Source organism: Pseudorca crassidens, chromosome 19, assembly GCF_039906515.1.
Source record: "Pseudorca crassidens isolate mPseCra1 chromosome 19, mPseCra1.hap1, whole genome shotgun sequence".
Taxonomy (NCBI): Eukaryota; Metazoa; Chordata; class Mammalia; order Artiodactyla; family Delphinidae; genus Pseudorca; species Pseudorca crassidens.
The window spans coordinates 31508616-31522579 of NC_090314.1; the positions used below are offsets into that span (position 1 = coordinate 31508616).

The 13964-nt window shown below is 40.0% G+C and overlaps 1 protein-coding gene across 1 annotated transcript; it reads right to left on the bottom strand.

Moving 5' to 3' along the window:
- Positions 1-12904: 12904 nt before the first annotated feature.
- On the bottom strand, positions 12905-13186 carry SMIM36 (small integral membrane protein 36). The gene has a single exon (XM_067714944.1). It carries the CDS (start codon positions 13184-13186, stop codon positions 12905-12907), a length of 282 nt encoding a protein of 93 aa, XP_067571045.1.
- Positions 13187-13964: the final 778 nt, after the last annotated feature.

Below are 13964 nucleotides of genomic sequence, written 5' to 3' on the forward strand. Positions count from 1 at the left end.
TTCTGCATCTGTGAACACCCACAGTAAGCATTGATTCTACAACTCATTTTGCATTTCCTAACTTGTACTGCCAGTTTTTTTTTTTTAAATAGAGATAATGTGATGGTTAATTTAATGTGTCAACTTGGCTAGGCCATGGTATCCAGGTATTTGGTCAAGCATCAGTCTAGATATTGCTGTGAAGGTATGTATTTTTAGATGAGATTAACATTTAAATCAGCTGGCTTTGCATAAAACATATTACCCTCCATAATGTAGGTGGGATTCATCCAATCAGTTGAAGGCCTTAACAGAAGAAGTTTAAGGCTGCTTCCAGAAGGCTTAAACTCGAGTTGTTCGGCTCATCTCTGGTTCTTCAGTCAGCCGGGCTGCCCTGCAGATTTCAAACTTGCCAGGCTCACAATTGTGTGAGCAAACTTCTTAGAGTAAATTCTCTCTCTCTCTACATATATATGCAGTATATACACACACACATTCACTGGTTCTGTTTCTCTGGAGAACCCTGACTAATACAGACAGTTCCTAATTTAATAAGTATAATTTGTTTTATAAATGTATTTAGATTTAACATAGAAGAACTCAATGAATTCATGATACCAAAATTTTAAGAATGAAATAGATAGACATCTTCCCACCAAAAAACAAGCAAACAAAAAACTTCAGAAAAAAACACCCCAAAACCAAAAAACTCTGGGTGCCATTGTAAGAGTTTCAACTCCTTACTCTGAAAATTGACCATTACAAGGAAAGAGTTCAGCATGTATTCTGTCCTTCCTATATAAACTGTACTAGAGAGTAACACAGCCCTAACTGATGAGGGACAGACTTCTTTACAAAAGAATTCCAGCCAATAAATGTGGAAGGAATGATAGAGCTAGACCTATTTTCTAGCTTCTAATGCAATCATTCAGGCAATGATCAGCAACTGATGAAACCATGAGATGAAGAAGTTGGAGAACTTTACGATGGCTTGACCACGTGGACAGCACCTGAATCCACCATCAATTTGCTTATCACTAAAAGTGGAACAACCAGACATTGCACACCTCCTGATATGAGGCAATATACAGCAAACAGAACCACCTATGAAGAGTTCTTGCCCAAAAAGAAGTTGAACCTGAACAAACCTTTGATAACTTCAATGTACAGGAAATACAGCATCTAGAAGAACAAATTAAAGTAAATAATGAAACGAGTGAATAAACTCCAAGTGGGTAGGGTGACCGAGAATGAAAGAGATGTTATTCATAATTATGCTGGGACAAAAAACATAAACTGGGACTGTACCAGGAAAAACTAGAAGAATTGTCATCATAAGAATTTGAGTTTGCTGATTGCAATGACATGGCCCAACTTTGCTCATCTATATCCTTCTTTTGGCATTCAATCAACATTCAAAAGTCTGTCTCCCAAGTCAGGCAATGAAACTAGCCCCATGTCTGCTGAGTCTGCAGTAGAGACTGAAAAAACCTACCCACATGATCTTTGGAGGCTGGAAGCACTTGCATTTCCTCTGGCTCCCAGGCAGAGGTGTCCCCATGCCTGGGCATGGAGGCTACATTATGAAATGCTCCCACTTTGCCTTTTTTTTTAAAAATACTTGTAATAGAGACTCATTGTAGAAAAAAATGAAAACTACAGCTAAGTACAAGAAGAAAATTTTCACAATTGCCCAGGGTGCAATACTATTAATACTTAAGTGCATGTGCTTTTAGACATACATATGTATATTTTTTGTACCCTAATGTAACCATACTGTATATGCTATTTGGAAATTTGCTTTTTTTCACTTAATATTATATCATTAACATATTACCATGTTAATGAATTCACTGCTACAATGAATGCCTATTATTCCATTGTAAAGATGCACCATAATTTATTAAACCATTCCTGTTTTTGAACATTTAGCTTGTTGCCAACATTTTGCTCTTTATTCATCTTTGTATGTATTTCTTATATACTTACACAATTTCTTCCATAGAAGAAATTTCTGAAAGTGGAACAGCTGGGTCAAAATGCTTTCAAATTTTAAAGGCTTTTGGCATATGTATCTGGTCAAATTGCCTTATAAATAACTTATATGAATGTATATGTTCAGCAAGAGCATGTGAGCACTCATCTCTCCCCACAACACCCCCCAACATCATCATAAAAGCTAATGTTTATTGAGCTCTTAGTATGTGCCTGGTAAAGTTCTAAGCATTTTATTCATAGCAATTCGCTTAATTGTCACAATTCCTCTGTGGTAGTTGCTATAATTATTCAAAATGTATGATGAGGAAACTGATTATATATAATTGTATTTTATTTTATTTTTTATTTTTATTATTTTTTTTTTTGCGGTACAGGCCTCTCACTGCTGCGGCCTCTCCCGCTGCGGAGCACAGGCTCCGACGCGCAGGCTCCGGACGCGCAGGCTCAGCGGCCATGGCTCACGGGCCCAGCCGCTCTGCGGCATGTGGGATCCTCCTGGACTGGGGCACGAACCCGCGTCCCCCGCATCGGCAGGCAGACTCTCAACCACTGCGCCACCAGGGAAGCCCTATAATTGTATTTTAAAAACAGAAACATGAGAGTGAAAAAGTAAATAAAAAGTTATTTCCCCATCTTAAAATCCCACTCTATCGAATAACCACTGTTAAAAGTTGGTGTGTATTTGTCTACATATTTTCTATGCACACAAAACATGTAAGTGTGTGAGTGTACTTTGTTTTTTAAACACAGAAGAAATCATACTACATATACTACCAAACTCCTCTGTGATCAGCATTTTTCCTCTAATGATATATGATGGGCATGGCAGTTCCTGCAGATTTACCTCATTCCTTTACGGTTTCATGACATTCTATTGTATGAATGTGCCACATTGGCTTATGTCTCTCTCATCTCCCCAATCAGGCTGTGAATTCTATAATCTATAGCACAACTTTTTGTCACTTAGCAAGGTCTGAGCTCATAGCAAATGAACACTGGATGGAAAAGCTTGTTTTCTGTAGAGTGTATATTTTCTCTGAAAATCCATGTATATTAAATGGAATCGCCCATCTGAGAAATGCCACCCTAAGCAAGTTACCAATCTCTAGGCTTTAGTTAATTCCTTTAGCAACTGGCTGTATTTGGCTGTGTATTTTCTGTGGGACTCATAACACCTTTGAAGTTGAGCAATCAGTTACACCATCCAAAGCATCTCAAGTAAGTTGGAAAATCACTAGAGAGGGACTTGGGAGGCTGGGGTTCTGGTACTGACCATGCCATGTGACCTTGAACAGGGCACTTTTCCTTTCTGCTTCTCTCCACTGTTGCATTAGGGGTTGGGCATGGGGCCATGAAGGCCGTATCTAGCTATGAGATCCTATGAATTTACAAGCCAGAGCAAAATCCACCTCTGTGAGCCATGCAGTAAGAATGGGCATGACAGTTCATGTTCCCTGAAGAATCATTTTAACTTTTGGCATGTACACTTGACATTTTTTAAGATGGAAAAACACAGAAAGGAGAGCATATGATATAGTCTTAGAGTGAGGGTGAGAAGTGAGGCAGATCTGCCGTATGGTCTCCCAGAAGCAGAACAGGAGAAAACCAGTCTGTGCTATTCATTCTCTCCTACTTTAAGCACCTTCCAAACAGCTTTGCAACCATGATTTGGAATGCTCTGTTATAAGGGTGCAGGGAGACATTAGGTAGGGTCATATGTAAATTCACTTATTTTATGTAGAAATTTAAAAAAAGGTACCAGCTTATACATACACTATGATTACTAATATGAAAAATATACATAAAAGTGGCAGAAAATGCAACAGAATAGTATAGTGTTTATCTCTGGGTTATGGGTGATTCCTATTTTCTTCTCTATACTTTGCTCAAAGTTTCCCTAATGGATGGGCATTCCTTTTATAGTCAAAAAAATACAATCAGAAAAACATAAATACTAATAAAAAACCAAGCATGTAATTACACTAACTGCTACTGGAGATCACTTAGGGTAGTTAAAATCATCATTATCTCTTTCTTTTCCAATTCCAGAGCTTTCAAGTTTACCTTAACAAACAGGTATTAATTTTAGAAGGAAAAACAACCCCACAAGGACAGTTGCCTATACCAAATTCATTCTCTCCCTTTTCTTTTGTAATGAAACCCTGAATTTGGTTGGGGGGAATGTCAATGTACCCTGCAAAACTCTGCATCTTCCAGCCTTCTTTGCAGATGGGGGTAGACATTTGGTTAACTTCTAGCCAATGAAATATAAGTAGAAGTGGTTGAGTGGGCCTCTCAGCTGACTTGACTGGTATCAGCCCATTTGCCCTTCCCCTCTTATTCCTCTCTCTCCCTGCCTGGAACTCAGATGGAAGGTTTGGCACTGCAGTGGCCATCTTGCAATGAGAAGACAACTTCAGAGATAGAAATCATGAAGTAAAGCTGATGGGGCAGAAATAAATGTACCTGGGTCCTTGGGGGTATCTTAGAGCCACTGTACAAGGTTGAACCATCTCCCTCCCAACTTCAAGCTGCAGGAGAGATAACAAAGTCCCCATCATGTTTCAGCCACTGTGTTTTGTGTCTTTGTTAGTCATAGATGAGCACAATTTCTAATTAATGCATCCACTTAAAAAAATTATTTTTAATTCCTAATCACTGCAACCATGTGAAAACAAGGTTTTAGGGGAAGGCAATTGAAATTCACTTAGGATGGAAATAAAAGGCAATGTTCTACTAAAAATTAAGGATTGTCTCCGAGGCTCCAATAAATCTAATCTGTTTCACATTGTCAATGTTCCACGCTTGGCAGTAAGTTCATTATTTTTACATTTGGGGACAATAAGTTTGTTAATACATCCCAGGAACTAGGAAATCAATGCATTACCATATGCCTACACTGAGACCATTTGTCACGGTTTATGCTCCTTCCAAAGCGTGCAAAAGAGACCTTGACTTGAAGAAGCACCAACGTGGGGATAGTTAATTGAAATGTCAGATGAAAGACATGTTAGAAAATGGTGTGTGTGCATGCCTCCTGTGAAAGAAAAGGACTTAGCCCTCCGTTAAGCCTCGCTTTGCAGCTCCCTGATCAATAACAATGCCACAACCAAAGGCAGGTTTTCGGGAAAAATCCTCCTGTCTATAGTTTCTTCATTCTAAAAGGTCAGGAGAGAGGAAAGTTCAGGAAAAAGGAGAGATATGGGGTCAAAAATGCCAGAGCTGGAAGGACCTTGGATGGTTGTTAATTAACTTCATTGCTTTCTTTCTCTAGATGAGCAAGTGGGGCCTAAAACCTCCCAGGAAGTTAGTGACTGGGTTAGAATTGGAACCTGGGGCAGCAGCAGAGTCTAATAGCACAGAGGGACGTGGCAGGACCAGGTCCAGGAGGACTTGCAACCATTTTCCTGGTGGTTCAGTAGAGGCAAAAAAGGAAAAAGAGGGAAAAGCAAAGAGGGAAAGAGGAAGTTGGAGGATTTTGGTGGCGCTGGGGCCAGAACGGGTAGAGAGGTGGAAGGACTCTTTTCTATTGCTCTGGTTTCCCAGCCTCCTCTCCACTGTGCCTGTGAGGGAGGGGGGCAGCCCTGGCATCATCTCGGCTGCTTCATTCATTACAAGACTATGTGCTGCACGTTCCTAGTCTTCCAAGCTTGGGGATGTCAGAGCAGCCCAGCCACCTCCCTCCTGTGTCTGGGGCACTTTGTTTCCACAGGATAGTAATTCCTATTCTACAGGTGAAGTAAAAAAAGTCTTCCTTTCTCTAACAGGATGAAGATTTCCTGATGTGTTCAGTCCTTTACTGGGTGCTGCGGGGACTGAAACAGGCATACAGGACACTCACTCTTTTGTTGGCTTTTCTTGACTTAAGATCCAGCCAGGAAAGAGAATTCAAAGTAAATGAATAGGATTTACAAAGGAGAAGAACTTATCTTTGCATATTTAAAAAAATCATCAAGGAATTTTGCCAAAACGTCCTTAACAGTACAGAGATCTAGTCCAAACTTGAAAATTACTGCTCATTATTAAAAAAATATATTTCCTAGATCAAGTTCTTAGACAAGGTTCCCATCCCCACTCATCCAGAGCAAAACTTAGGGTTAGGCTGGGGGAGATTGGAGGTTGATTATTGCCGTTATACACAGACAAAATCAGGAGGCAAGGTGGTGGAATGGCGTGGAGCAGTGGTCTCCAAGGTGAGGTGTACAGGAAGATCCGTAAAGTACATAAAATGTATAAGTATATGCATATGTGTATATATATCTACAAATCTAGACTTATTTAAATATATATTATTTAAATATTCATAAATGTATACTTATATAAATACACACACACAGGTGAGTACTAAAGTTTTCTTTAGGGAAAGGAATGCAGGCTCAGAGGTGCTTGGAGGCCGCTGGTCTGGAGAATGGGTTTTAGAGTCTTAGCTACCAAAAATTCATAAGATTGGGAAAAAGACAGTACCTCTTAGGGTTGTAGTGGATAGACAGACAATACATGAAAAGTGCTCAGGAATTTTTCCTGCTACTTGGCAAGCTTTGTGAGGACAGAACTTGCATCTGTTGTGTGCTTAACGTATCTCCTGGACCTGGCACGAGGCCTGTACAAAGTAGGTCAAATATTTGTCAAATAGATGAGTGATCAATAGCTATGTGCAATTGCTTCCATGTTAGCTGTCACCACACCTGTATCAGCGCTGCCTCAGCAACAACACTGGAGTACACAGAAGTGACAGTGGCATTAGGATTGAGATTACCTTTAATTCACCCCGTATTTGAAAACAGGTAAATCATTCACAAACTTAGATAACTTATTTTTAGTAACAAATGACTTGCAGACATCTCACAACTGATGGTGATTCGTCAATAGGCTATGAGTGTGATCACCAACCTTATGACTGTGATCTAATCTGATTGGATTCTTTCATGAGACATGTTTATACAAATCACCCGATAAACAGTGATTTCTAAAAAAAAATAAAACCCAGAAGGGGCAAATGAGAGAAAATGAATGTAGAGTATAAGGGGCAGAAGAGATTTAGGTTAAATTTAGGGAGACTTTCTTGTTGCCATTTAAGAAACCAATCGTTACCTTATCTGAACCTTCTGATTTTCCTCCTGAGTATCTGTCTAATAACTGTTACGTTGAAATTTTTCTCCAAAATTCTATCACAAGTTTTTCTCCCTCACCTAATGGCAAGCAACTTGTCACTGATAAATTTCCATGGTAAGAATGTCCTTATCAGTTCTGACAAATAGTTCAGATTCCAAATTCCCCTGCCACGTTTCTTCTGCACGCTTGTTGGCCAATTTTTTTTTTTTTTTTTTTTTTTTTTTGCGATACGCGGGCCTCTCACTGTTGTGGCCTCTCCCGTTGCGAAGCACAGGCTCCGGACGCGCAGGCTCAGCGGCCATGGCTCACGGGCCCCAGCTGCTCCGTGGCATGTGGGAATCTTCCCGGACCAGGACATGAACCCATGTCCCCTCCATCGGCAGGCGGACTCCCAACCACTGCACCACCAGGGAAGCCCCTTGTTGGCCAATTTTAAGCACACGCCACCCCAGCCCTTGGAGCAACAGGCTTTTCTCTCCTTTGGTCCCCTTCATCCTAACCAAGTCCTCATTCTTCTAGTATCTCCTAAGTCTTGAATGTCTTTCAACCTCAGATTGCAGCTGAGGCCACCAGGCTGTAGATATGCCAAACAGAGAACCAGCAGATCCCAGCATATGGCTGATGTTTAATTAAATAACAGTCAAGTACAGAGAAACTTCGAATAAAAAATAAGCATGTGCAGACAACTTCTCACTATCTTGGGAGGATGTGAAATAGCTGAGATCTTTCTTAATCTCAGTGTTACAAAACCCTTATCTGGAACACTGACAGCCCAAGTGTTCTTTTACTTTGTATATTTCAACCACTACTGTTCTCAGGGAAGATGAAGTAATGAGAAAAGGGCTATCCTTGGTACTCTTGAGCAACGCTGGACTGTGCCCTCTAGTTCTCAGGGGCTTTTGCCCTCATCAAGGGGTTTGTGTTATCGGTGCTTCCTGAAAGTAAAGGCAGTGAGAGGTAGATTGCAAAAGTGTACACTCAGCAGGCCCAATCGCTCTGCTACTCTGCATAGATTCTGGGCTGCCACGGAAATATAGGCAAACTCAGGGCTGAGTCAGGATCCCAGGGCTCTGCTAATCCTATTCTGTCCCCTAAAAGTTCAGACAAGACAATCTGAAACTCCCTTGTCTCTAAAATAAGAATAAATATTCCTCCCCCTACAAATTTTCTGGCAGATTAAATGATGTGTCTGGCACTCACTAAAGTGGCTTCTGAAGTATCTATGGGATATCTGGAGGGACTTGGATTCTTTAAGCCTAGTTCTGAGGCTTTTTTTTTTTTTTTTTTTTTTGACTTCAACCCAGTAGGTTTACACTTGGACTCCATAACATCTTTTCTTTGTGACTGGCCCCTTCCTCCTCTTTATAGAGCTTATTCCTCTCAATTATCCTTTACATTCTATTTAGGAAAACCACAAGCATAGTTTCTTCCTCAAGACATTTCTCCTGTATTCTACCCTCCTTAAAAACACAACAAATTGTTACTCTGCTTGTGCGTGTCTCTTTCCCAGGTAACTCTGATAAAGCTTAGTTTTCTAGCTTCTGCCCAAGGCCCCAACTCAGTATGGTGTCACATCCAAAAGAATCATGTCACTGACTCCAAAGGGACTTAAAATGTTAAGCGTCCCATTATATGTAGTAAAATTATCTTTAGGCACTGTATGAGTTTGCTAATCCTATCCTAACAATTTACCACAAACTAAGTGGCTTAAACAACAGGAATTTATTGTCACACGGTTCTGGAGGTACAAAGTTTGAGATCAAGGTGTTGGCAGGGTCATGTTCCCTCCAAAGGCACTAGGGTAGGATCTGTTCCAGACCTCTCTCTTCCCTTCTGATAGTTCCTTGGCAAGTGGTAGAATAACTCTAGTCTTCACAGACATTCTCCTGTGTGTATGTCTGTGTCCAGATTCCCCTTTTTCATAAGGACACCAGTCATATTGGATTAGGGCTCCACCCTCCTCCACTATGACCTCACCTTAGCTAATTATACTGGTACTGATCCTATTTTGAAACAGGATCACATTCTGAAGTACTGGGGGTAAAGACTTCAACATATGTCTTCAACCCATCACAGATGCTTCCCCCTATTTCCCAATTCCTGCTGTGCGTGGCAGCTCTCCAACCTCATCTTCCTTCTCCTCAGTGGTCCCATAAATGAGCCTGAATCTGCAGGAGCAGTCTTTGCCACTGAGTGGCAAGATGCCCTACATTACTTTCACCTTATCTGTTGGTATTATAATAATAGTGGCTTTCGTTGTGTTGAAATCATACCATATGCCAGATATTTTACATATATAATTCTAAACCTCATCGACAACGTTGTATTTAAGTTGGGCAAAAGGCTTAGGCAGTTAAGTGATGCATAAAAGGCTCAACAGCAGGTAGAGACAGAGGGTCTTGAGCTTGGCATTTCTGGCACCAAGCCCTGCCTTAGGCCATTCCATCTTGGTGTCTTTTGGAATATCAGAAGATAATGTTCTGGCCAAATTATCACACTTTATTTTTTCTTTGCTAGAAATCTGAAAAAACTGTTATATGATTTAACAGCTTTTTCTTGAGCAGTCTCCCAGGTATGCACTTCTAGCATGGGAGAGAGAAAAAGAGGAATAAACATGGGTTTGCTACTGCACTTGAATGGCTGAAAAACATAGAGAGCAGAGGCGACATACCTACAACTGAGCTCAGTTGCTGCCTCCTGCATGGACCTGCTGTGGACCTGCACAAGCTCTAGTGCATTCCTGAGCCTCCATTTTCTTATCTTTAAGCTACTTTTAATTGTGTCTGTCTCACAGGGGAGGGGGAGGGTGAAAAAAAGGCATCTGGCATGTAGAGATTCCTGACAAACCTACATTCTCTCCCTCCCTTCCCTGGCCTTGGAAGAGTTCTGTTTATGTCCTTCCCACAACTATCATCCAAATTAGGCCAAAATATTGCATTTGCTTTGATAAAAATTGTGCATGATGGGAGAATAATGAATTAAAAGAAGGTGGAATAAGGGAGTCCTAATCCCAAAAGGAAACAAAAATAATGCTGTAGTATTTGACTGTAAAAGGAGCTCCTTGGTTCTAGCTGGCACCCGCTTCACCAGGCTTTAAGACATTGGTTACAATTTCATAGCTGTGCAACTAATAATTCCATTGGGAATTAAAGCTTTATTTAAAAAATAAGAAATAAATCACAAAGTTTTAAACTACAAACAGGTAAGAGATAACGTTTACCTGAAAGAGGACTGGGGGACAAATAGGAAAAAGGGAATAACAGGATCTTTGTGTCAGTTTTGAAGCCAAAGGCTCTTGGGAAAATCACTCTTCTTTCTGGGCTAGTTTCCTTGTTGGTAAAATTCTTAAAGATACTTCTAGTTCTTATAAGATTCTAAGTGTACGTGCTATACAGAAAAGATTGTTTTAAAAGCTGAGAAGCTGGTTCCTGTTGGAGAACACAACTCCAGATGAACCACAAGTCAAAGGAACCGCAGGCTTGGAAAAGCTTAATGCCCTTTATTCCAACATCCACCCTAGAGCCTTTTTAGTTTCCTTCTTTCCTTCTTTTTTCTGACTTTATTTCTGTTCCCTTTTCTGTCGTTGTTGTTAGTTTAACTATTTGGTTTTTTGTTCTTCTCGTTCTCCTTCTTTCTCTTAGAATTTATTTTTCTTTTCTTCCATTTCTGTTAATTTTTCTTCTTCAATTGACCACAATATGGAATTGAAATATAATTGAAACTATTTGTTTATCTAAAAATTATCAATGAATGATTATATAATCTTAACTTTAAAATTAGATGAGATAAACATTTTCTATTTCTCTCTCTCAAAAAGCTATGATTACAATTATTATTGTTGTCAACACTTTTCTTGTGGTCCTTGGATTTTTTTCTTCACTGATATATTTTTTTCTCCACTAATTTATATGTATTCCCATGATGGGGAAGTAAATAAGGTTAGTCCAGGTGAAGTTCACACTAGGCAAAGTGCAGGTTCTTAGAAGCTGCCTGTTAATTTACTCTATTTTCCCATTAATTTTATATTTTCACTATTAAGGTAAGGATGGCTCCTTGACCATAAAAGAAAAAAATTTCTCTGAAAGATTCTCAATATAATTTTCAAATCACATACGTAAGAGAAAATATGATTTTCTGATAAAATATAAAGAAAAATTTTTAAATATTAAAACTCTGAAAACAAAATTACTGGGATTTTGTTTGTTTTTGTTATACTACTCAACAATCCAATGTCAAAACAGTGCCCATTGCTGAAGCTGGCAGGGCAGGCTGGGCCAGTACCTCCTCTTCAAGTTTTCTATAAGCTAAAATGAAACTTAATTTCTCACTTTTTCTTCCAAGTTTTGGAAGCCATCAGACTGTCACAGTCAGTGAACGCTACAATTTCTGCTTCCAAGCTTTGTCTATATTATCTCTTCTGTCTAAAATGCCATCTCCTGTCCTACTTCCAAGCCCCCAACACATTTTTGTCCTTCTAGAAAATAGTTGCTTATCTTTCAAGACAAATCATCTCATCTTTGAAGCCTAAGTCTAAGATGAAATTGTTTATTCAACATTATACAAATGTTTCTTGAGCCCCTTCTTAGTGCTAGGCACCCATGTCTCTGCAGACTCCTGCACTCTAGGTAGACTTCTAACACAGAATCTGCAATGCCTTCTTGTCCTTCATCCTCTGAGTCATTCCTGACTCCTCCTCTTCCTGTTAGGCAGCAAAGACCGAAGAGAGGGTCATGACGCACTCATTTCTTTGTATTTCCAACAGGGCCTGATTAGAAGAAGGAGTTTAGTATATCACCAAGTGAACATGTAAGTTGCTCTGAGCTCAGAGCAGGGAGGATTAATAAAAAACATACATACACAATGGAGATACTAATTCAAAATTGTGAAAATAAATGAATGAGCAGAAAAACAAATTTATAGCTAGTAACAGCAAAGAAAGGGAACAGGAAGACAGCAAGTAGTGCTGGGGGGAGTGAAACACCAAGCCATGGGACCTCAGTAACTTTGCGTTGGACCAGGTCAGATTTGAGGACTGGAGATTAAATTTCTTGATGAGAAATATGAAAGGGAATAATATTAATATTCATCATAACAGCTAACCCTACGTGCCAAGTACTGTCTCAGGTGTTTTCAGTGAACTCACTAATTTAAATACTCCAAACAGCCTGGAGGTCCTCCCACTAGTCCTGAGGCACAAACAAATGGCTCTGGTCACACAGCCAGTAAGTGAAGGAGACAGGGTCTGAACCCAGGCTCCAAGCTTTGTCAGTAAACCACCATGCTCTACAGTTACTGTGTTCACCATATTGACTCACAGTGAGGAATGAATGTGAAGAGATGGTACGTATAGAAATAATAAAAATCTTAAGTCTGGAAAAGTTCAGTGGTTGCCTTGAAAAGAAAGGATTTGCTAAGTATAGGATAGATTTGAGCTAGTCTCATTCCTCACCACACACACACACACACACACACACACACATACCATTGCACTCTCTTCTTTCAACCCTTTCTCAAATGTCAGTCTCTCCTAGAAGTTGCAAGGAGAGCTTCATCAGGAATGTACTTGTAACCAGCTTCACTAAGCAATAGTATTGCTGAGATTTTGCATCTGGAGACCTTGACCAAAGGTCGCCGTGGGCTTCTTACCTTAAACAGTTGCTTCACCCTCAAGGAGGATGACAAGAAAGCAGAAAGGAAGGCAGAGCTCCCACTTACATAGCCAAGCAGGACCTATGTGCCGAGAGAATTGTAGCCATGTGGGGAAAGTTTTGTCCAGAATGTCTAGTGCTCTCTCCCCAGTATCCTTCAGCCAGTCTCACACCATTGTGCTTTTCTTCCCTAGTGGAGCACGATTCCCAAAATGAAGGCCAGGGCCCCTTGCCCAGTGGGCCCGCGGAACACTTTGCTGCATTACCACCAGGTGGATGGAGGACTGAGCGTCCAGGGTGGCCTCAGGAGCATACTCCTTACTGGGGTCCTTGCCTCGGCAGTCATACAGCACGCAGGAGATGAGGAAAACCAGGAGCAAGATGACGTAGCTCGCAACTAGGATGATCAGGTTCAAGGTGACAGGGTCAATCTCCAGGTAAAATTCCATCGCATCCCTCACGGTTGGGAAGTGGGTCTAGAGAAAGGCAGTGGGGCCAGTTTGGTGGTTGCTGGAAGCAAACCCTGGCTCGATGGAATAGCTACATTGGCTCTGCAATAAAAATACATTAATCCTCACTGCTTCAGGAGACCTCACAGATTAAAGCTGCCTGGTTTAATAACTTAAGCTCTTCTGTTAATACTGCAGCCACCAAAGCACAGAAACTGTCTCATCAACTCACCTATACAGAGAGAGAAAGAGAAAAAGAGACATGGTTCATGTTACCAAAATGTGGTATGTAAGCAGGAGGTCCATATAATTCAATGCCCAAACACGGAGTTTTGGTGAACAAGAGTAAGTGCTGTTAATAAGCACACTGTTAAACACTGGATTGTCCTGGAAAAATTGTGAAGTATGGTCACCCTTTATATAAGGGAAGTTTATTTATTTCATTTTATTTTTTAAATTAAATACAATATTTTATTAGTTTCAGGTGTACGACATAGTGATTGAATATTTTTATAGATTATACTCCATTTAAAGTTTTATAAAATATTTACTATATTCCCTGTGCTGTACAATATATCTGTGTATCTTATTCTTTTTATATATAATAGTTTGTACCTCTTAATACCCTACCTATGCCTTGCCCTCCCCCCACTGGTAGAGTTTGTTTTCTGTATCTGTGAGTCTGTTTTTGTTTTGTTATATTTATTTGTTTTTTTTTTTTTTTTTTTTGGATTCCACATATAAGTGATAATATACAGTATTTGTTTTCCTCTGACTT